This window comes from Typopeltis vanoorti, chromosome 7 (genome assembly GCF_054136105.1).
Source record: "Typopeltis vanoorti isolate ZY-2024b chromosome 7, IOZ_Tvanoo_1.0, whole genome shotgun sequence".
Taxonomy (NCBI): Eukaryota; Metazoa; Arthropoda; class Arachnida; order Uropygi; family Thelyphonidae; genus Typopeltis; species Typopeltis vanoorti.
In genome coordinates, this window is record NC_143555.1 from 8,393,406 (window position 1) to 8,414,313 (window position 20,908).

A 20,908-nucleotide genomic window follows, 5' to 3' on the forward strand; every position below is an offset into this window, starting at 1 on the left:
CGGAAGGATAACCTTAGTGGGTGCTGATGGTATTGAGGTGACAAAATCAGATGTAATAGTCGAGTTACTGAGTGATCACTTTTCAAAAGTCCACCCAAGTGAGGATATCTCTATACCTATAGCAATACCTAATGTGAGAATTGAAGCTAAAGAATCAGAGGTATTAAATATATTGCAAAACTTAAATGCAAACGCTGCGGTAGGCTTAGATGGAATATAAGCTCGGGTGTTGCGTGAATGTGCAAATGAATTGTCAACCCCTCTTACCTGGATATTTAATTTAAGTTTGAACTCTGGTATGGTCCCTAGGGAGTGGAAGTTAGGCAAAGTGGTTCCTTTGCATAAGGGTGGCTCTAAAACTGCGGTATTGAATTACAGACCAATCACCATCTCAGGAGTAGTGGTAAAAGTATTGGAAAAGTTGGTTAAAGACAAAATTCAAGAATGGGTGGATCAGGATATGATACTCTATAGAGGCCAACATGGTTTTGTTAAAGGTAGATCCTGCCTTAGCAATCTATTAACTATTCATAATAGAATAACATCTGAGTTGGACAAAGGAACTGGCTACACAGTGGTACTTCTGGATTTTGCTAAGGCTTTTGACAGGATACCCCATAGAACACTGTTACGCAAATTGGAGCAGATGGGAATGGATATTAAATTGGTGATATGGATAGGAGAATGGCTCAGGGAGAGATACCATAAGGTGGTGTATGGAGGAGCCGAGTCCAGAATGAGGCAGGTGACCAGTGGTGTGTCTCAGGGCTCTGTGCTTGGGCCAATGTTGTTTAATTTGTATATAAATGATATAGGAAATGGCTTAAAGGGAGATATTCAGTTGTTTGCTGATGATGCAAAGTTGTGTAGTGCAATAAAAAATCAAGCTGATGTTGAAACTTTGCAGGAGGATTTAAATAAGCTGGTAAAATGGGCAAAAGAAAATGGATGTCAGTTCAATGTGGAAAAGTGTAAAGTCATGCATTTTGGGATTAAAAGATTACCAGCTGTGTACTACATCGATGGAAAGGTACTCCAAGAGATTGATGAGGCTAGGGACTTAGGGGTATTGGTAGATAGGGAGATGAAGTTCAGAGGACACATTGCTAAGGTGTCCAAGATTGCACATAGGATTACTTGGTTGTTGAGGAACACACTGACATCCAGAGATAAAGAGGTTATTATTCCCCTTTATAAAGCATTGATACTTCCACATTTGGATTACTGTGCTCAGGTCTGGTCACCTGGATTCCTTGGAGATGAGGAGGCTGTGGAGAGGGTTCAGAGAAGAGTGACCAAGTTGGTGAGTGATATAAAAAATGCTCCCTACATTGATAGATTGAGAGCTTGTGGATTGCAGAGATTGGTTGATAGGCGAAGAAGAGGGGATATGATAGAAACATTCAAATTACTAAAAGGTTTTTATAGGATTGATGCAGGGGAAATGTTTCAGCTGTGTGATAGTGATGGAAGAACAAGAGGTCATCTCTGGAAATGAAAGAAGAGTGTGGTTAACAAAGGTGTCAGAACAAGGTTTTTTGCCTGGAGGGTGGTGAATGAGTGGAATTCATTGCCTGACTTAGTTGTGAGCTCTTCGTCTGTAAATGAATTCAAGAAGAGATATGACAGATATTGTTTTGCTAGTTTGGGTCTCCCACGATGAGTCTACTGACTCCATGGAGATACCCGTAATAATAATAATAATAATAATAAAAAAAAACTTCTCTCAACCACGTTCCTCAATCTGCCTAATGAGCACATATTTCTGACATAATTTAGAACCTTCATCTTCATTTTTCCATGGGCTATCTTATATTATCCAATGCATACATTTACCAAATCTACCCATGTATTACATCACACAAAATGTCTCACGTTGAAATCAAACAAAGGACTCACTACCTTGATTATTATACCATTCACACTTTATCTATAAACAAATAACAATAACATAATACTCATCTATCTCTCCCCCTCTCTCTGAATATATGGGCACAATTCATTAAAAACCACCAGTAGCTTAATTCTTAACAAAAAAAATTTTCTCAATAGAAACTATTGTATCTGTACAAAGTGTGTGAAATGGCAATGTGCAAATAACATCTTGCTGATGTACATGATTTTTTAAGAATGGACAGCTGGATAAATTCACTATCTGTTGACTTCATTCCATAAACAAAGCTAGTATTCTTTACTACACTTTAAAAACAGAAATATATAACTTGCTACATCGAAGACGATGCTTGAAAGTGCGATGGGTAATGAGAAAACAGATATCCATAAGAATTATTGAAATAAGAGTGGATGCTGAAAGACTTAAACGCGCGCACACACACACAATAATAAAATAGTGCAACATAAAATCACTTTTTTTATACTATATTTTTTTATAATCTACCTAATTACTCTATGTTCAAAAAAAATGTGGTAAAATGTTTTTTGTTTAAAAATTAATAAAAGCTAAAAGACAAAGATTACTGTGGTATTGTTACACAGTCCATGCTTCTTGACTAGTACATATCTCTATATGCAACATTTAGTATATCAATGAAATGGCAAATACCTGTTGGATTTATGCTCAGGACATGGACTGGTTATTACTAACACCATGTTCCAAGATAAAAATGTGCACAAATTCACATGGAGAGAAGAGGCAAGGAATAAGAAAAGTCTCATTGACTATGTTATTGTTGATAGTGATGTTTTCTCCCTGGTGCAGGACACCCGAGTGTACAGAGGATTTGAAATTGGAAGTGATCACTATTTACTCTTGAGCAGGATAAAATTGAATTTCATATTGAAAAGAATAACATGTAAGAAAGTTTTAAAGTGAATAAAAGTTGAGCAGCTCTCAGATGTGAACTGTAGACTAACATACACAAAGATTATTGAAGAAAAAATGAAAGAGTTTGAGCACAGGAACCAAACCTTGGAGATTCAGTGCCAAGCCTTGAAGAACACCCTGATTGATTCAGCTAGAGAGGCATGTGGTGAGGTTGTCTGCAAGGATAGAAAAATCAGAACTCCATGGTGGACACAGGAAGTTAAAGAGGCAGTGAAGGAAAACAAGAAATCATATCATAAGTTCCTGGCAAATAAGTCAGCTTTTGCTCTTAGAGAATACAGAGACAAATGTAAGAAAGTGACACACTGTGTAAAACTAGTTAAATAAAAGTCATGGGAGGACTTTGGCAAGAACATAGAAAATAAATATCCAGAAGGTGGTAAGATATTCTGGAGGTTGTTGAAGAAGCTTAGAAATGGAGGAAAGAGTGCTGTAAAAGGAGTTAGAGATGATAAGGGTGACATGAAAACAGGAGAAAAAGATATCCTTGAAGTATGGAGTAATTACTTCGAAAAATTGCTGAATGAAACAAGCAGTGATAGCTGCTTGTTTCATTTAGTTTCATTTCATCACAGTGATAAAAAACACTCAACAGGCATACAGTCAGGAATACATATGCATAAGTAGAAAAAGCCATCAAAGGCTTGAAATGTGAAAAGGCAGCAGGAGTAGATGATATTCGACCAGAAATGCTGAAGTATAGTGGTATAAAAGTCTCACAGTGGCTGCACTGCATAGTTCAGAAATCCTGGATAGAGGGACGAATTCCCGATGATTGGAGCAGAGCTCTAATAGTGCCCATATATAAAAAAGGAAATAAAACTAAATGTGAGAATTACAGAGGTATTTCCCTACTGAGTGTTCCTGACAAGATCTATGCAAGTATACTTGAGAAACGGTTGAGAAGAATTGTGGAAGAAAAGCTTGGTGAAGAACAAGCTGGATTCAGGCCAAATAGAGGCTGTCAGGATCAGATCTTCACTTTAGGACAAATAGTCGAGAAAGCACAGGAATATAGCAAAGATGTGTATTTAAGTTTTGTCGATCTGGAAAAGGCATATGACAAGGTGCCAAGAGAGAGAGAAGCTATTCAATACACTACAGTTATATGGTGTCAATGGGGCATTATATCAAGAAATACTTAGTCTTTATTTGAGATGTAAGTTGGCAGTTAGAATTGAAGGATGCACAGGAAGATGGTTTAATGTTAAATCTGGTGTGGATCAAGGATGTACATTATCCCCTCTATTATTCATTATCTATATGTATCATATTATGAAGGAAAGTGGTATTAAACATGATATCAAATTTGGAGATGTTAATGTCAGTTCTTTGCTTTATGCTGACGATGTTATACTTCTAAATTAATCTGCTACAAGTCTGCAACATTCTCTGACTAAACTGAATAACTGTTGTAATAGATATGGCATGAAGGTCAGCAATAAAAAGACAAAGACAATGAAAATAGGTAGAATTGTTGAAAATATCAACTGTGTTGTAAATGGAGAACCTGTGGAACAAGTAAAACATTTCAGCTACTTAGGCACGATTTTTAGTGAAGAAGGTAAATTAAATATGGAAATAGACAACAGAATTAACAAAGCAGGTATGGTAGGAAGCCAATTGAATAAAAATTCATATGGAATAAGAGAGAAATTAGTTGGAACACTAAATTAGCTGTATACAAGGCAGTGTTCAAACCAGTTTTAACTTATGGATTTGAGCGCTTAGTCAGAAGTAAATCACTTGACCAAAGACTAGAGACTGCAAATATGAGAGTCCTGAGAAAGATTAGAGGCATGAATAAATGGCATCAATGGCAATATCATATTAAAAACGAGGATATTAGGAAAGAACTTGACACTGTCAGCATCCAGGAATGCATTAGCAGAACTAATCTCAGGTGGTATGGTCACTTAAACAGAATGGGCGAGGAAAGATTAGCAAAACAAGTGTTCTCTGCCAGGTTGGCAGGAAAACGACCCAGAGGAAGACCAAGATATAGGTGGATTGATACGGTACAGCGTGCCTTAGATGATAGAAATATAAGATCTGATAATGATAATATTGGAGTCTTGACAAGTAATAGACTGATTTGGAGGAAAATTGTAGATAGGAAATTAGTAATGATGTAAATTTTTCATGTAGTACTATCATATCCTGTACACCTCTTGGGGGCACATGTCAGGAATTTGATGATGATGAAATATTGTACATGTCTATGTAAAATAAATACCTAACTAAGGGATATAGAGCATACACATACTCTTTAATTCGAGCACAATAACTTCTAGAAGATTATTTTTAAAATAAAAATTAAAAATTCAGCTCACACATGACCTTTTTTGCTGCTTAAACAGATCCCAGTTAATTATACCATCAAAATTAATGCCTTTATTTTGACAATATCACACTTAATCTGGCAGCCTCTCTGACCTAGTGGTTAGTGCAATCTGTTCTCCAACCAACAGGCTGTGGATTAAAATTCCACCATCTAGTGTGTAAGACTGCTACCATGTTTACTGGAAGCATGAATTGATCTCAAAAAGAAAAGTATCATTTTTGTGTCCAGAGCAGAGTTTCCAGATTATCTATATAGATTTAATTATAACAAGAATCAATGCTTTTAAAACTTGAACTCATGCAACTCAGGGAAGACATGATGACAAGAAATGCGGAGTAGGCTGTCAGAGTATATTGTAATCTCACATAAGGGGTATGTATCAGAAGATACAATGCAATAGTGAGGATTATAAAGAACAGGTTGAAGAACAAAGGCTGAATTAACAGCAGAACCACATTAGAGAACTAACTATGGATTGTGGAAGCCTGACCTTGTAACAAAGAGAGGAAACGAGTTTGTCATTATTGGTAGTGACCACTAACCACCCTCCATCATGAAAAAGCTGTCTAACTATGCTAAAAACCAAGAGTTGGTGGGCTATTTCAGGAAGAACAACACATCACACCAAAATTTACATCTTCAACTGTATCTTTTAAAGGTGAATGGTGTCAGCAAAGTTATATGGACTTACTTAGCTTTGGACTCTCTCAGACTGATTTCAAGATACTCTCTTTGCATGCCTTGCAGGACACACTGGCAATCATGGAGGACTTACTGGAGAATGACTTCTTGAATCCCCAGGTCTGAAGTTAGATAGCATATGATATTGTTGGGGGGGAGGGGGGCTCTTCTGGTCCTATATGTAGCATGTAGCACTTCAGTACAAAGTTAGGAAAATAAAATACAATAAATAGAATACTTAATATGGAAAATGTTGTGCTGTAGACAATTTAAAATAATTTTAATAATTTTTATTTTACTGAACATCCTTTCATATAATGCAACAGAAACAAATGCAGTCTGAAAAACGGTTAATGCAAATTGTGCTAGAATAATATCCTAAAAAATGCATCTCTAACTGTGTAACAAACTAACTTCAGCCATCATCAACTTACTGATGAAGACTGAAATATAGATAGAAGGCTCACAGGAAATATTAAAAGAGGATTTTGATGGAAAAAATTTAAGAAGATGGACTCCGAATAATGAAAAATCACAGCAAAGAAGACAATCAGCAAAATGTGTATATGTTGGGTGATCACATAACTATTATCCTAACAAATGGTAACATTCGGTGTACAGATTCATAAACAAAAGATGCAACATTCTTACAATTCATTCAGATCTATGAGAAAACAACATGTACTATCGAACTTTATAAAATTTATGCAGGCAGCAGCTGAAATGTGTAGTTTAACTTGATTTCATCTGTCCATCAAGAGCATTCCATATATTGACATGAGTCCTATAATTACCTATAAAATTTTATCAGGTTATCTGTAATCAACAAAGGAAATCAAAATACAAGTGCTTGCATACTTATAAATTGAAAATCTATATTTTGAAATCTCATTTCAACTACATTTAAAGTATTTCATTTTAAATATGACCAGAATGAATTGCTGAACAGCTTTTATGATTTTAGCACACAAACAATTACAGAGTTCTCACTATAGCAATCACACTACTACTCAATACAGAAACTACTAAATTAAGTCCTGGCCAAAGTACCAATCCTTTTCTAACTAAAATTTACTATGGATACTATATCTGATACCAGACATATAAAGTTTCCAAAATTTAAAAGAGCATGTGATGCTAGTTATACTGGTATCCATCATTGTGGCATACTTACTTTGAATCATGTGAAGGATCCTGTTTTTTTTCTTTATGCTTTTCTTCATCATCAGCATACATTCTCATACGCAATCGTTTAACAGAATCAGAATATCCTTTAAAATACAGTGAATAAAATATATATCACATTACATACAAAAGAAACTATCATTTTTCAATAAATATAATTATGCTAACAAAATGGCATGCATACACTGCTAAAATAAAATTATTAAAATAGAAAATACCATATTTATGTGATAAGCATATACAAAGCTATAATCTACAATTTAGTCACAACAAAGTAAACTTTCTGAATAAAGAAAGATTGTATACCAGTACATTTACATTATTTTGAGTAAGCCAAACTACGCAGACAAGCAAGGCTGCAAATATACCAGTAGTGCAGTTATATAAGTTAACTTGTTTGCCTTATGTATAATGTGAGAAATGATTATTACTGATTATGCAGTCTCAAAATTTGAGCATGAGTGCTGAATGGTCTGGCCTGTGTAGACGATTTTGGTTTGGCTACTATTTCTAAAAATTCTGGATAATTTCTATAACAAAATAACATACGTTCACAGTGAAATTATGTATATATTTTAATGTTAATTCCATCCATGAAATTATGGTGAAATTATGGTTCACAGTGAAATTATGTATATATTTTAATGTTAATTCCATCCATGAAAGGCTGAAAACCTATTATATAATGTAGATGATTAAGGATTAGCTAATCTGGTTGCCCCTTCTGTACAAACCAAAATGATATGTTTATACATTTTCAACACATTTCAGACTTCCACTGAGCAAGGTGATAGTAACATTTTTGCACTGGGAAAAAAATCTACTACCTAGAGACATTTACAAACATTCATATCACAGGGGAAATAAACCAACAGCTTGCTTACTGATGATTAATATTTAATTTTTATTTAATTAATAATTACATAAAGGCAAAAATATTCTGGAATGGATAACTCATTCCATCATGTGGACATGCATTGTTTGAATTACAAAAAAGTAATCCATACAACAATCATTTAACAATTCAAGAGCACACATTGCATGTCAGGAAATAAGTTTTTTTTTTTTAATACCAGACCATTGCATGAAATGTACAAGACCTGCAGCACATCAATGTCATTTGTGGGTAGATTAGAATTCATTTAAATGGAAATAGCTTAAAACAAAAACTATTCAAGATCACTACCTCCCAAACTTTAGGAATGGTTAAAACCACTGTTCCCAATTCAGGCTAACAAAATATGATAATAAGCCTTGTAAACTGTCCTTGAATCTTGAATTCGATGATGTTATCCAAGGATTCTGTGGCCAGTTTCAACACCATGCTGAGTTAGTCTCAATTAATGAGGTTCATACAAGGGTGTGCTCAAAAGTTGTGATAACACCATGAAGGAATTGAGGTAAAACCATGTAACTTACACATTATTCTACATATTCTCCAGGAAGTGTTATACAACGCTGCATCATTTGCAATCCTTTGAGAAAAAAAGTTTTTCGCATGTTGTACAAATCAGTCCTCAGTTGCAGATGTGACTTTGTCATTTGTGATAAATTTTGTTCTTTTCAAGTGTTTCTTTAAATATGGGAAAAGAAAATAGTCAGATAGGGCTAGATAGGGTGAGCAGGGTGGATGAGGCAGACAGTGAAAGCCCAAGTTGTGTACTGTCTGTTGGGTTTCATGAGCAGTGTGAGCAGGTGATGTTAACCAAGTGCATTTTGCTGTAAAAGCAACACACCTCTAGTCAGTTTCCCGTGGTGTTTTTCCTTCACCTCCTTCAATTCCTTCAAAGTTGATGAAAAAACTGCTGTTGTTGTAACAGTTTCACCTTTTCGATATACTTGGTAAGGATTACACCATCCATATCCCAAAAGACAATGGCAAGAACCTTCCCTGCTGACTTTTGGGTTTGGAACTTCTTTGACTGTGGAGACCCTTTGTGTCTTGACTCCAATGACTGTTGTTTGGTCTCTGGGTCATAGTGATGAATCCATGCTTCATCAACAGTCACAATACAAGCCAAAACATTTGCACCATTTCTCAAAATGACCCAAAATCTCTTGAGATGACAGCACACGTTCTCTCTTTTGGTTGGCATTCAAACATTTGGGGACCCACTTCACTGAGAGCTTCTGTACGTCCAGATGTTTGTGGATAATGATCCCAACTTGTTTCCTGGATATCCTCAGAGTTTTTGCAATGTTTTTGGCTGATATTCGTCTACCATCAAGGATCATGACATGCACTGCATTGATGTTTTCAGGTGTGATCGCTGTGGAAGGTCTTCCTGACTTGGGGGGGGGGGGGGGGGGGAACAGGATGTTGTCTCAGGATGCCCAGTTTTAAACTTGGCCAACCACCTGACAACTGTTGGATATGCTGGGGCACAGTCCCCTAAAGTCTTGTAGAAAGTTTGGTGAATCTCAGTTGCAGACTTTTCTTGCAACATGAAAAGCTTGATAGCAGCCTGCACCTCTGTGTCTTCAAATTTCTTCAAAACCTCTGACATGTCTTCTTATATATCCTAAAAGAAAAATAACAAATTATCACAATTTGGTGAAATATGGGGGTTAAAGGGTTTTAAGATATATTCTTTCTTGTGGTTATATCAGTTGCTTTAATATCATTCTTGTTCTAGGCATTTATTAGAACTTTTCAGCCTCCCCATATTAATTATCTTATTTACAGAAATGGCTTATCTTATGAAAATACCCAAAGTTATATTCACATGATACACACTAGCCAGAGAAAGCTTATGACAGAGAAGGGGTAATTAACTCGATAATTAGAACTTTAAAAATCCTGAAAAGTTGTACTTGAACACTAGTTATGTATCTGATGAAAATACCCAAGGTTATATTCACATGATACACACTAGCCAGAGAAAGCTTATGGCAGAGAAGGGGTGGTTAACTCGATAATTAGAACTTTAAAAATCCTCAAAAGTTGTACTTGAATGCTAGTTATGTATGAAGACAAAATTTAATTACCTGAGATTTATTGGATAAATTTTTGTACCATCTTGATACCTCTTGTATTTTACTGTAAGAAGCTTTTGTTTGTAGAGCAACTAATCTACATAACAATTTAATAACTTCATATTTTTATGAAGGATACTGTGCTAATTTTTCTGCACATACCCCTGCCAGTGCACAGACAGGCTTGTAGTATGTTGTAGTATCCATCACTCCAGTATTAAAAACAATTATAAAAACAAAGTATGGTTTTCATTCTCCATATAAATTTTATTCAAAGGATGGATATTAATTAATCTTCTGTGTATCTGGTAATTAGTTTACGGAATTAATGACATTGCCAAAATATAGAAGTTATTCATTAAAGTTACCTTTAATTAATATACTTTATATGCGTTGTTAATTCTGTAAACTAATTACCAGTTATGTCTAACCAACATATAAGTCTTGCTACTAGAATCATGATCATCCACGGTAATACTGTGTATAAATAATAGTTTATTTTAGAGGAGTAACATCGGAATTTTCCCAAAAATAATACCTATAATAATACTGTGTGAATAAAATGTACTTCTATAGATGTACAGCTATAAAAAAATGAGTGGAAGGGAGAAGAAATGGAATCCCCATACTTTCATACATGATCTGTTTGTAGACCTCATTCTTCCAGCTGAAATACCCACAATGCATGTCAAATAAGTTACAAGCATTTAGTGAGAAGTCCTAAAAAAATACAAGGTATCTAAAGAGATGAACATCATTATAAATTAACATAACCTTATGGTATGCTAGCATATAATGTCATTCAATTCATTTAAACAATGAGCTCCATTCTTGTCAAAGAGTTAGAATGGCTACATTCCCATCCCCAGATAAATAATTTCAAAATATGCTTTGCTTTAAGTCAAAGAATCCATGATGGTCTTAACAGACTTTTTTTTTTTTATGAGATTTAGGTAGACCACAAAAATGTGGAATTTCAAGACTTAGCTTTCAATTAAAAAAAAAAAAGATGTTTCATCATCCTAACTTATTGTATTTAACCAAACATTAAACATATTAGCTGGCTCTTCAATGGATTCTGACTAATGCACTTTGAAGGTTATAAAAGTCAATGAGAAGCAATTTTTCCAGTTCTATTCTGGCATGTTCATAACTACTGCTTTGTTTTTGCTGCTTTCATAATAGTAATCTTTATTAGCAACTGAAGGGTTTGTAGTTCAGCTAACATAACATTGGATGGGGTTATTCAACACTTACAATATTAAAGCAACTTCAAACACCATAATTTGTTAACATCAAATGTGAAGACTAATTGTCAACTTATATACATTCTCTTTGTTGTAGATATCTACTGAACAGGTAACCATCTTTTGAACGTCTTGAAACTTACATTAATCATTTCAACACTTTCATCAAGAATACAATTATTTTACGACTAAAGTGAAAGACGTCACATATCAGTGCACCATCACATCTGATGGTGCACTGATATTACATTGTTATATAAGAACATACTATTATCACTTGCCCTGAATTTTCTTTTGCAGGGCATACTAGAAATAATAGTAAATTATTATTATTATTTTTATGTTAATAGAAAAAATAAACTCATAGGTTTACCACCATCCAAAAGATGACAGGTTATAAATCTATTATACTTTTTTTTAATATCATGGATGGGCTAAGGTTAGATAACTGTTCTTCTGTTATAGAGACCAAACAGGGAAGATTTTCACAAGCCACATACTTCAAGCCTCCAGTCACGGCGATGAAATTCATTTGCAGAACAGGCATACTATCTGCTCTGTCAACTACACTGGAAATTATTTAACTCTTTGATGCGCAATTTTATTTTAGATGAAAAACAAGATCTAAAAAGACATCCAGTGCACTTCTACGATCATTATTTCCCTCTGCAGTTAACAAAATGGAATGCCTGAAGGATTGTTTCTTTCAGGTGTTCCAATACTTCCTAATCAACTGTAGACATGCACTGTGTCCACAACATATTCATTATATAGTCCTATTTTGAATCAAAACTACATGATTTTCTTGAAGAAATAAAGTCTCCATCCTTATATAAAATTTACATTGCAGAAAGAAAAATGGTTAACTTCTAAACTTCTTAATGAAGGAATAGATGAAACCCTACCTTACCAGTATACCGCAAGCCTACGTTCACCAGCAGATATCTGCAAAAAATTTCAGTATACGATCCTCTCCAAAAACAGAGAGCTGTTAACACCTTGTTAAGTAGAGCCCATAATATATGATCGACGGATACTGTTCAAATGGTATCTAAAGAATGATATATAATTATGTTCCAATTCCAGCCATTGTCACAACTGAGGGGAGAAAAAAGTTCTTATTCCATATACAGCTGCCACTTCAAGATGACAAGATCTGAAGAAAGGTCCAAGTTATCCAGTATCTATAACAGGGGTGGTCAACTATGTGTCCTTTTGGAGCCAAAATAATTCCGGCAAGACTTAGAAGAGCAGCAACCTTTGCCTGATGCGATGGTATGGGAGTGAGTGTGTGCAAAGCGAGGTTGTAACGAGCTTGTAAAAGATGCTTTGACTAACTACACACCTACTTTTAAGGAGCTTACTAAGAAATGGATACAAGGAAGGCCTCTGCTAGTAAATAAGTACCTAAAATTATTGTGTTTCAACTTTAAAATTATTCTAATTGTTCAAAGTAAACTTCATTTAATGTGTTTCGAATTAAAACTTTTTTATTGCAGTAATTTTTATTAACATTGTTATTCTCTCTCTCCTCTCATTTTTTTTTTATTTTGTTCCTCTTTTTTGTTGTCTCTTCTTCTCTTTTTGTTTATTTTTTTCCCTGTAGATTGTGAAGAGCCACGTGACGCGTAGACCTGAGCCACATGCAGCTCACGAGCCACGTTGTGGCAACCCCTGATCTATAATCTTTTAACTAATTTTCAACAACTTTTTTTTCTTTTAATACCAAAGATAAACAGGGTCTCCTATATCTACCTAGTGTATCCAGTGCCATGTGAATATAACTTTAACGTTAATATATCAGCAGATGCAGTAGTCAATTATACCAACTCCAAGCAAGTAGCTCTGCTGTAACCTCGAAATATTCCCAAAACATTTCCATATCTTACTGATTTCCTATGTTGAAGTTTTAATATGCGTGCAATTAAAAATTAAATCTTAAATTGCATTAATTACATTGGTTTTGGAGTAATCTCAAGTTTTTTAAAACTGTTATCCCATTGTATACAAATTAGAACAATGTACCAGAGCTTTGGAACTCTCCTTGAAAATAACTGCAAATATCTAAAATCTTTTCTGTGAAATAACCTAAAAATTCATTAACCTTCCTTAGTGAATACAGCACACGCTGTATACTATACTGATGAAACTGAGCTACAGGAAACTGATGAGGCTGGGGTATTGGGGATGATTATGGACAGGATGTTGAAGTTAAGAGGACATGTTTGAAAGGTAGCCAAAATAGCACATCGAACTATGTGGTTGTTGAAGAATACACTTACACAAACAGGGAAAGAGAAGTTATTATTTCCCTTTATAAGAATTTAATAAGGTCATATCTGGACTAATGCATGCAGATTTGGTCACACAAATTCCATGGGGATGAAGAAGTGATGGAGAGAAGCCAGAGGCAAGTGACAAAGGATTTTATTATCATCATCATACAGACACCTCCATGGAGTCCGAAGACTCATCGCGGGAGACCCAAGCTATCTACAATCTATCATACCTCTCCTTGAACTCATTAACAGATAAAGCACTCACAACTGACTCTGGCAACATATTCCATTCATTTGCAACTCTCCAAGCAAAAAAATCTAGTCCCCCCCCAATACCCACACCTTTATTCAACTTCTAGGGATAACCCCTTGTTCTGGTCTCTCTAGCCAAGTGCTGAAACCCTGCATCTATCCTATAAAACCCTTTAAGCAACTTAAATGTATCTAGCGTATCCATTCTTTTTCCTCCTATCAACCAACTTCTGCAATCCACACCCCTCAATCTATTCTCATAAGGAACATTCCACAGGCCACTCACCATCCCAGTTACTTGCTTCTGAATGCTCTCCACTGCTTCCTCATCACCATGAAACCAAGGGGACCAGACTTGAGCACAATAACGAGATGTGGGCATATCATGGCCTTATAAAGAGGAATAACAATTTCGTTATCTGTACTTGTTAATGTGTTCTTCAATAGCCAAGTAATCTATGGACTACCTTAGCCACCTTAGCAATATGTCCTCTAAACTTTAACTCTGTCAAAAACCATCCCTAAATCTCTAGCTTCATCTATTTCCTGGAGTACAGTGCCATCAATGTGATACACGGCTTGTAATCTATTTATTCCAAAAATCAAAACTTTACATTTCCCCAAGTCAAACTGACATCCATTATCTTTTGCCCATACTAGCAGCCTATTTAAATCATACTAAAGCTCTTCACATCGCCTTGATTAATATTACTCTACCTAATTTCGCATTATCAGCAAAAACTGAATAATTCCTTTCAGGTTCTCGTGGAAAGGCTTAGACGTTGGTTATGCATTTTACTAAATGGTTTAAGGAAATTACAACTTATATTAGGATATACATTAAAATAAATTTTAATACACTTCCAATATTTCGGCAATGTCATGTTGCCATTTTCACGGGAACTTAAAAACAAGACACGTACACACAACAAACAGTAAATGAGGACAAAGCAGGAAGCTATTCTTTCTCTTAAAAGTCCTGAACTATGCAGTGGCTGCACTGCATAGTTCAGAAAGCCTGGACAGAGGGATGAATTCCCCATGATTGGAGTAGAGCTCTCATAGTACCCATATATAAAAAGGGAAATAAAACTGAATGTGAGAATTACAGAGGTATTTCCCTACTGAGTGTTCCTGGCAAGATCTATGCAAGTATACTTGAGAAACGGTTGAGAAGAATTGTGGAAGAAAAGCTTGGTGAAGAACAAGCTGGATTCAGGCCAAATAGAGGCTGTCAGGATCAGATCTTCACTTCACGACAAATAGTTGAGAAAGCATGGGAATATAACAAAGATCTGTATTTAAGTTTTGTAGATTTGGAAAAGGCATATGACAAGGTGCCAAGAGAGAAGCTATTCAATACGCTGCAGTTATATGGTGTCAATGGGGCATTACATCAAGCAATACTTAGTCTCTATTTGAGTTGTAAGTCAGTAGTTAGAATTGAAGAAAGTACAGGAAGATGGTTTAATGTTAAATCTGGTGTGAGAAAAGGATGTACATTACCTCCTCTGTTATTCATTATCTATATGGATCACATTATGAAGGAAAGTGGTATTAAACATGATATCAAATTTGGAGATGTTAATGTCAGCTCTTTGCTTTATGTGGATGATGTTATTCTTCTAAATAAATCAGCTACAAGTCTGCAAGATTCTCTGACTAAATTGAATAGCTGTTGTAATAGATATGGTATGAAGGTCAGCAATAAAAAGACAAAGACAATGAAAATAGGCAGAATCATTGAAAATGTCAACTGTGTTGTGAATGGAGAACCTGTGGAACAAGTTAAAACATTTCAGCTACTTAGGCACGATTTTTAGTGAAGATGGTAAATTAAATATGGAAATAGACAACAGAATCAGCAAAGTGGTATGGTGGGAAGTCAATTGAATAAATTCATATGGAATAAGAGAGAAATTAGTTGGAACACTAAATTAGCTGTATACAAGACAGTGTTCAAACCAGTTTTAACTTATGGATCTGAGAGCTGGGTCAGAAGTAAAACACTTGACCAAAGACTAGAGATCACAGATATGATAGTCCTGAGAAAGATTATAGGCGTGAACAGATGGCATCAATGGCAATATCATATTAAAAACGAGGATATTAGGAAAGAACTTGACATTGTCAGCATCCAGGAATGCGTTAGCAGAGCTAATCTCAGGTGGTATGGTCACTTAAACAGAATGGGCGAGGAAAGATTAGCAAAACAAGTGTTCTCTGCCAGGTTGGCAGCAAAACGACCCAGAGGAAGATCAAGATATAGGTGGATTGATACGGTACAAAGCCTTAGACGATAGAAATATAAGATCTGATAATGTTGGAGTCTTGACAAGTAACAGACTGATTTGGAGGAAAATTGTAGATAGGAAATTAATAATGATGTAAATTTTTCATGTAGTACTATCATATCCTGTACACCCCTTGAGGGTACATAGCAGGAATTTGGTGATGATGATAGCTCTAAGGATTCTTTGAGTGGGACATTTGTGAATGAGGAGGAGACATCAAAACTGGCCATTATCAGTGTGTTTGAGTGTAAAGTTTTCTATGTTGGCTTTCAAGTGGGCTGAGTTTTTTATGTGTGAAGGTGTGTTGCCAGTATAGTGTGTGAGAGCTTTGGCCAAATGTTTAGCTAGTTTGTATGTGGGGGAATCAATGCCGTCCACTATGGGAGGTAATGGCACATTCTCCTTATGTATTTTTGGGAGTCCACAGATACGGGGGGGGGGGGGGGAGAATGGAGTTAAATGGTTTTAATTTGTTAGTATCTTCTACAGGCCAAGAAGTTACCTTCTTAAGGAGTCTGTGGAGTTTTCTAATTTGTGAGTTGGTGGAATTGTACTCAATAGGGAGGTAAGTAGCCCGATTTAACAACAGAGCATTCAGCTTACCTGTGTAATTCTTTTGGTTAAGCAATACTGCGGCGTTCCCTTTATCCGCTTCGGTGATTATTATTTCCTTGTTTTTCTTTAATTGTAATAGAGATTCAATTTCCTTACCGAGCATGTTAGTTTCTGGTGGTTTTGCTTTGGTCAGAACACAAGCCACATCCAGTCTAATATCATTGGCGACGTGGTATGGAAGGTGTCGTATCCCACGTTCAATTCATATCATAATATCTTCGGCAGGTATTCTTCTGGGCACAATGGCGAAGTTTTGGCCACATGAGAGTGCGTCAAGTGCTTTAGGTTTCACACTAACTGACGAAAGACTGACTACCATTTCGGTAGGAAGTTGTGGTTTCGAGTTCGAGTTCTTTTTTAAATTTTCAAATTTTTTGATGTGACGATCTCGTACTTTTAAAAATTCATTCTCCGCAGCAGTGCACAAGATGACGTACAAAATAGATCAAATTTGGTGGCTTAAGGTGCTTGAAAGGTCATCTTTGAGTGCCTGGATAGCTAAGTTAGCATCATTCAGGAAACGGCGAGTTGTAGTGATTTGTTCCCTGAGCAAAGCTTGGTTGGCACGGTTATAAATACGAAGAGCCTTTTGCGAAGAGAAACGGTGCTTAAATTTGACACAGTTTGGGATTACCTGGTTATCCTGGAAGCGTTTTAGGAAGGCAAAACAATTCAGTTGTCTTGATAGCTTTAACTTCATTTTACCATAATGGCAGGCCTTACGTGCGGTGGCATCTCCGTGGATTATCGCAATTCTCGTGGAAAGGCTTAGACGCTGGTTATGCATTTTTACTAAATGGTTTAAGGAAATTACAACGTATACTAGGATATACATTAAAATAAATGTTAATACACTTCCAATATTTCAGCAACGTCACGTTGCCATTTTCACAGGAATTAAAAACAAGACGCGCACGCAGGTACAACAAACAGTAAATGAGGACGAAGCAGGAAGCTATTCTTTCTCCTAAAAGTCCTGATGGTGCCGCGGACAATGTTGGTGTTCTTGGCTGATTGGGCTGAAGGTCTTCTGATATGTGTCTAAGAAAAGAAGGCAGTTGTTTTTTTCTTCTTCCATGGTGAATTTGATTCTGGGGTGTTGGTTGTTTAAGTGTGTGTTAGGAAGCAGAGGAGTGCATCGGGGCCATGTGGCCAAATAGCAAACACATTATCCTTCCTTTCAGGTTATTTTCTATATCATTTATGTACAAATTAAACACAACTAGTCACATGTTTTAACCTTGATTCTGCCCCTACTTATACCACTTTTTGATATCTCTCCAGCAGCCACTCTCTTATCCACTTAACCAGTGTCATATCCATCCTCATTTTTTCTAATTTGCATAACAGGGTTTCATGTGGTATTCTGCCAAATGCCTTTGCAAAATCCAATAAAATCAATGTGTAGCCATTTCCTTTATTCGATTTCAGCTGTTACTCTATTATAGAAAGTTAGTAAATTACTAAGGCATGACAGACCATACACAAAGCCATGTTGATCCTCCAGTATCATATTTTTATCTACCCATTCTTGATTTCTCATTTGATCAATTTTTCTAGCACTTTTACCACCACACCCAAGATACTGATTGGTCTATAATTTGCTATTGTAGTCTTAGAACTTCCCTTATGCAAAGGGATTATTTTGCCCTCTTTCCACTTGGAACTCTAAAAGAAGATTTAAATTAAAGAGCCTAGTCAAGGGCATTACCAGATCCCCTGCATATTCTCGCAAAACTGATATCCCGCTGATATCCCATCTCACAGCTGTATTTACATTGCGATTCTGCAGTATCCTAAAAACCTCCAATTCATTCACCTCTGTTCCCACATTAGCGTCTGTTACATAGGTTAAAGCAGTAACTGAACTATTTTATCCGATTTCTGACTCATCGTGACCATCATCACTCATTAAGATTAATCTTCCATAGTCATTCTTCCTCTTATTTGCCACACAACGAAAGAGCTCTTTGGGATTTCCTTTGGCCTGCTTGGCTAGATTCTTCTCATAATCTGATTTTGCCTTCCTTGCCATGCTGGTCACCTTTCTCTTTATATACCCTCCACAGCATTTTCTTCTTCTGCAGCTCATACTTAATGATATTACTCATCCATCTAACTCCTACCCGATTAACCCTCCTTACTCTAGATATACAATTCAGTATTGCTTCCTCTAATGACCCTTAACTACATATCATGCACTCCTAACAGCCTTATCCTGCAGTGTTTTATGCCATGGCACAGATTTCCTCCATCATATGCTGCTGTAAGTAATTATCTCTTAGTAGGTGTATAAATTTCTTTCTTTCCTGCCATGTGATCTTTCTTCCTTCCAGTCTATATCTTCATATTTGAAGCATCCCCCCATAATAATCACTTGACCTGTACTCATTGTACTAATTTGGTGATGCATGTCTTCTAGATCATCTGTGGAACTCCCTGGCCTATAGCAACAACCAACTATATATTTTGTCTTATTTGGCTGCAATTCATCTACTATCATCAGCAGTACCCCCCCCCCCCCCGCTGCCAATCCTAACTTCTCTATCTTCTCTGAAAATACTAAACCCTTCACATTCAATCCCTGTAACTACATCATCTGCTGTTAGCCAAGTCTCACTAATGCCTGTAACTTTTGGCATGGTTGCACTAACCGATGTCAAAAAATCCTTCCTTTTGTTCCTGATACTTTTGGCATTAGTATACCAAAACTGCAGTAACCTTTTAGGCCCCAACCCACCTTTACTTCCTGAACTGACTACCCTATTCAATATTTTTGCTTGAGAGACCAGATTTCACACTTGGTCATTCTTACACTCACTCACCTCATGGGTGTCTTCACACAAACTCACTTGCTTCCACCCTAATTGCTTAAGTTTTCCTGAATTTGCATTTCATCATGCTCAGTGAACAAAGCTCTCTCCAGACACCTAACACCAAAACCATTCAGATGCAATTCATCAGCATTGTACAAATCCTTCCCATCAAACACAGACCACAGATCAACAAATCCTACATCATGCCTTCTGCACATCTACGTATAGACTCACTGGCTACCAATGCCCTCCTTCTCAATTCACCCCTATCATAGCATTGGTAGGAGACTTACAATCTTCACCTTCTTGATCTTCAGTTTTGCCTCTTCTAACAACTCGTTTACATCCTCCCTCAGAGAATACTTCTCACCTCTCAAATCGTTTATACCAAGATAATCATGTCCTTTGACTTACCTTTTTTTTTTGCATCTGGTGGCGTGGCTAATATCATGAATTTTTGCACCTGAGAAACATGATTTTGTCACACTTTCTTTAAGTACTTGCCTGATCAGTGAATCTCCATACATAATTTTCTCCTTTACTTATTTATTTATTTTTTGTTTTTCGGTCAGTCTATATTATTCTCCAGACCACCTGTTTCTTTCTCTTTTCAGTCTTGCTAATCTTGCTGCTTCTGCAATTTTTCAATTTCACGTTTTGTCTTATAAAGGATAACATTTAGGTGCACTATTTCTTTATTAATATCCATTTCCTTCTCTATTTCTGAGGCCACTCATTCAACATTAATAACATCATTTTTGATCTAACCATCAGTATTTGCTGCGTTTTCGTCACCTAACAGACACTCACTTTTGAAACACTTAATACCTACTCTCTCTCCCTCCAGTTTCAATCTCCTTCCATATATCATTTAATTTTCTTGGTCAAGCTCATTCCCTTGGCTGTGATATTGCTAGGCAGTAGATGTGAACATTGGGAATCTTGTTAATTAATTCATGTGTCTAATTAGATGGTGAGGTATTTGGCTTTTTTTTTTTAAATTTAAATCTTTGGGTTAAAACTCTAATATGACAGAACAAAACATGCAGATGTGAGGGCATCTGCATGCATACATAAATAGCCATCCAATTCCAGCATCTGATTAGTCATTTTAATGGTACCTCCAGCATACCAAAGTGTCTTGTGATGTTCGAAGGAATAAAACGATGTTTGTTCACACTAATGCCCAGAACAGTCTCAACACAGCAAGCATGGATCTAAAGTGCTCAAAATAATAACTTTATATGTCGAGATTGGAAGCATGATATTCTTTCTTCTCCATATTTTATTGAACTAAGTCTCTATTAGAACCTATGACTTATACATCAAGGACAGCGACACTAACATCTTTTTTTAGTATCACATCAGGCTTAC

General features: G+C 36.0%; 1 protein-coding gene across 1 annotated transcript in view; it reads right to left on the reverse strand.

Annotated features, from left to right (window-relative positions):
• Positions 1–20,908, reverse strand: part of LOC150104474 (uncharacterized) — a 291,911-nt gene that overhangs the window by 19,674 nt on the left and 251,329 nt on the right. Inside the window, exon 11 of the mRNA XM_090395559.1 lies at positions 7,045–7,141. Within this exon, the coding sequence (XP_090251685.1) occupies positions 7,045–7,141 (97 nt within the window). The remainder of the gene's footprint in view (positions 1–7,044; positions 7,142–20,908) is intronic.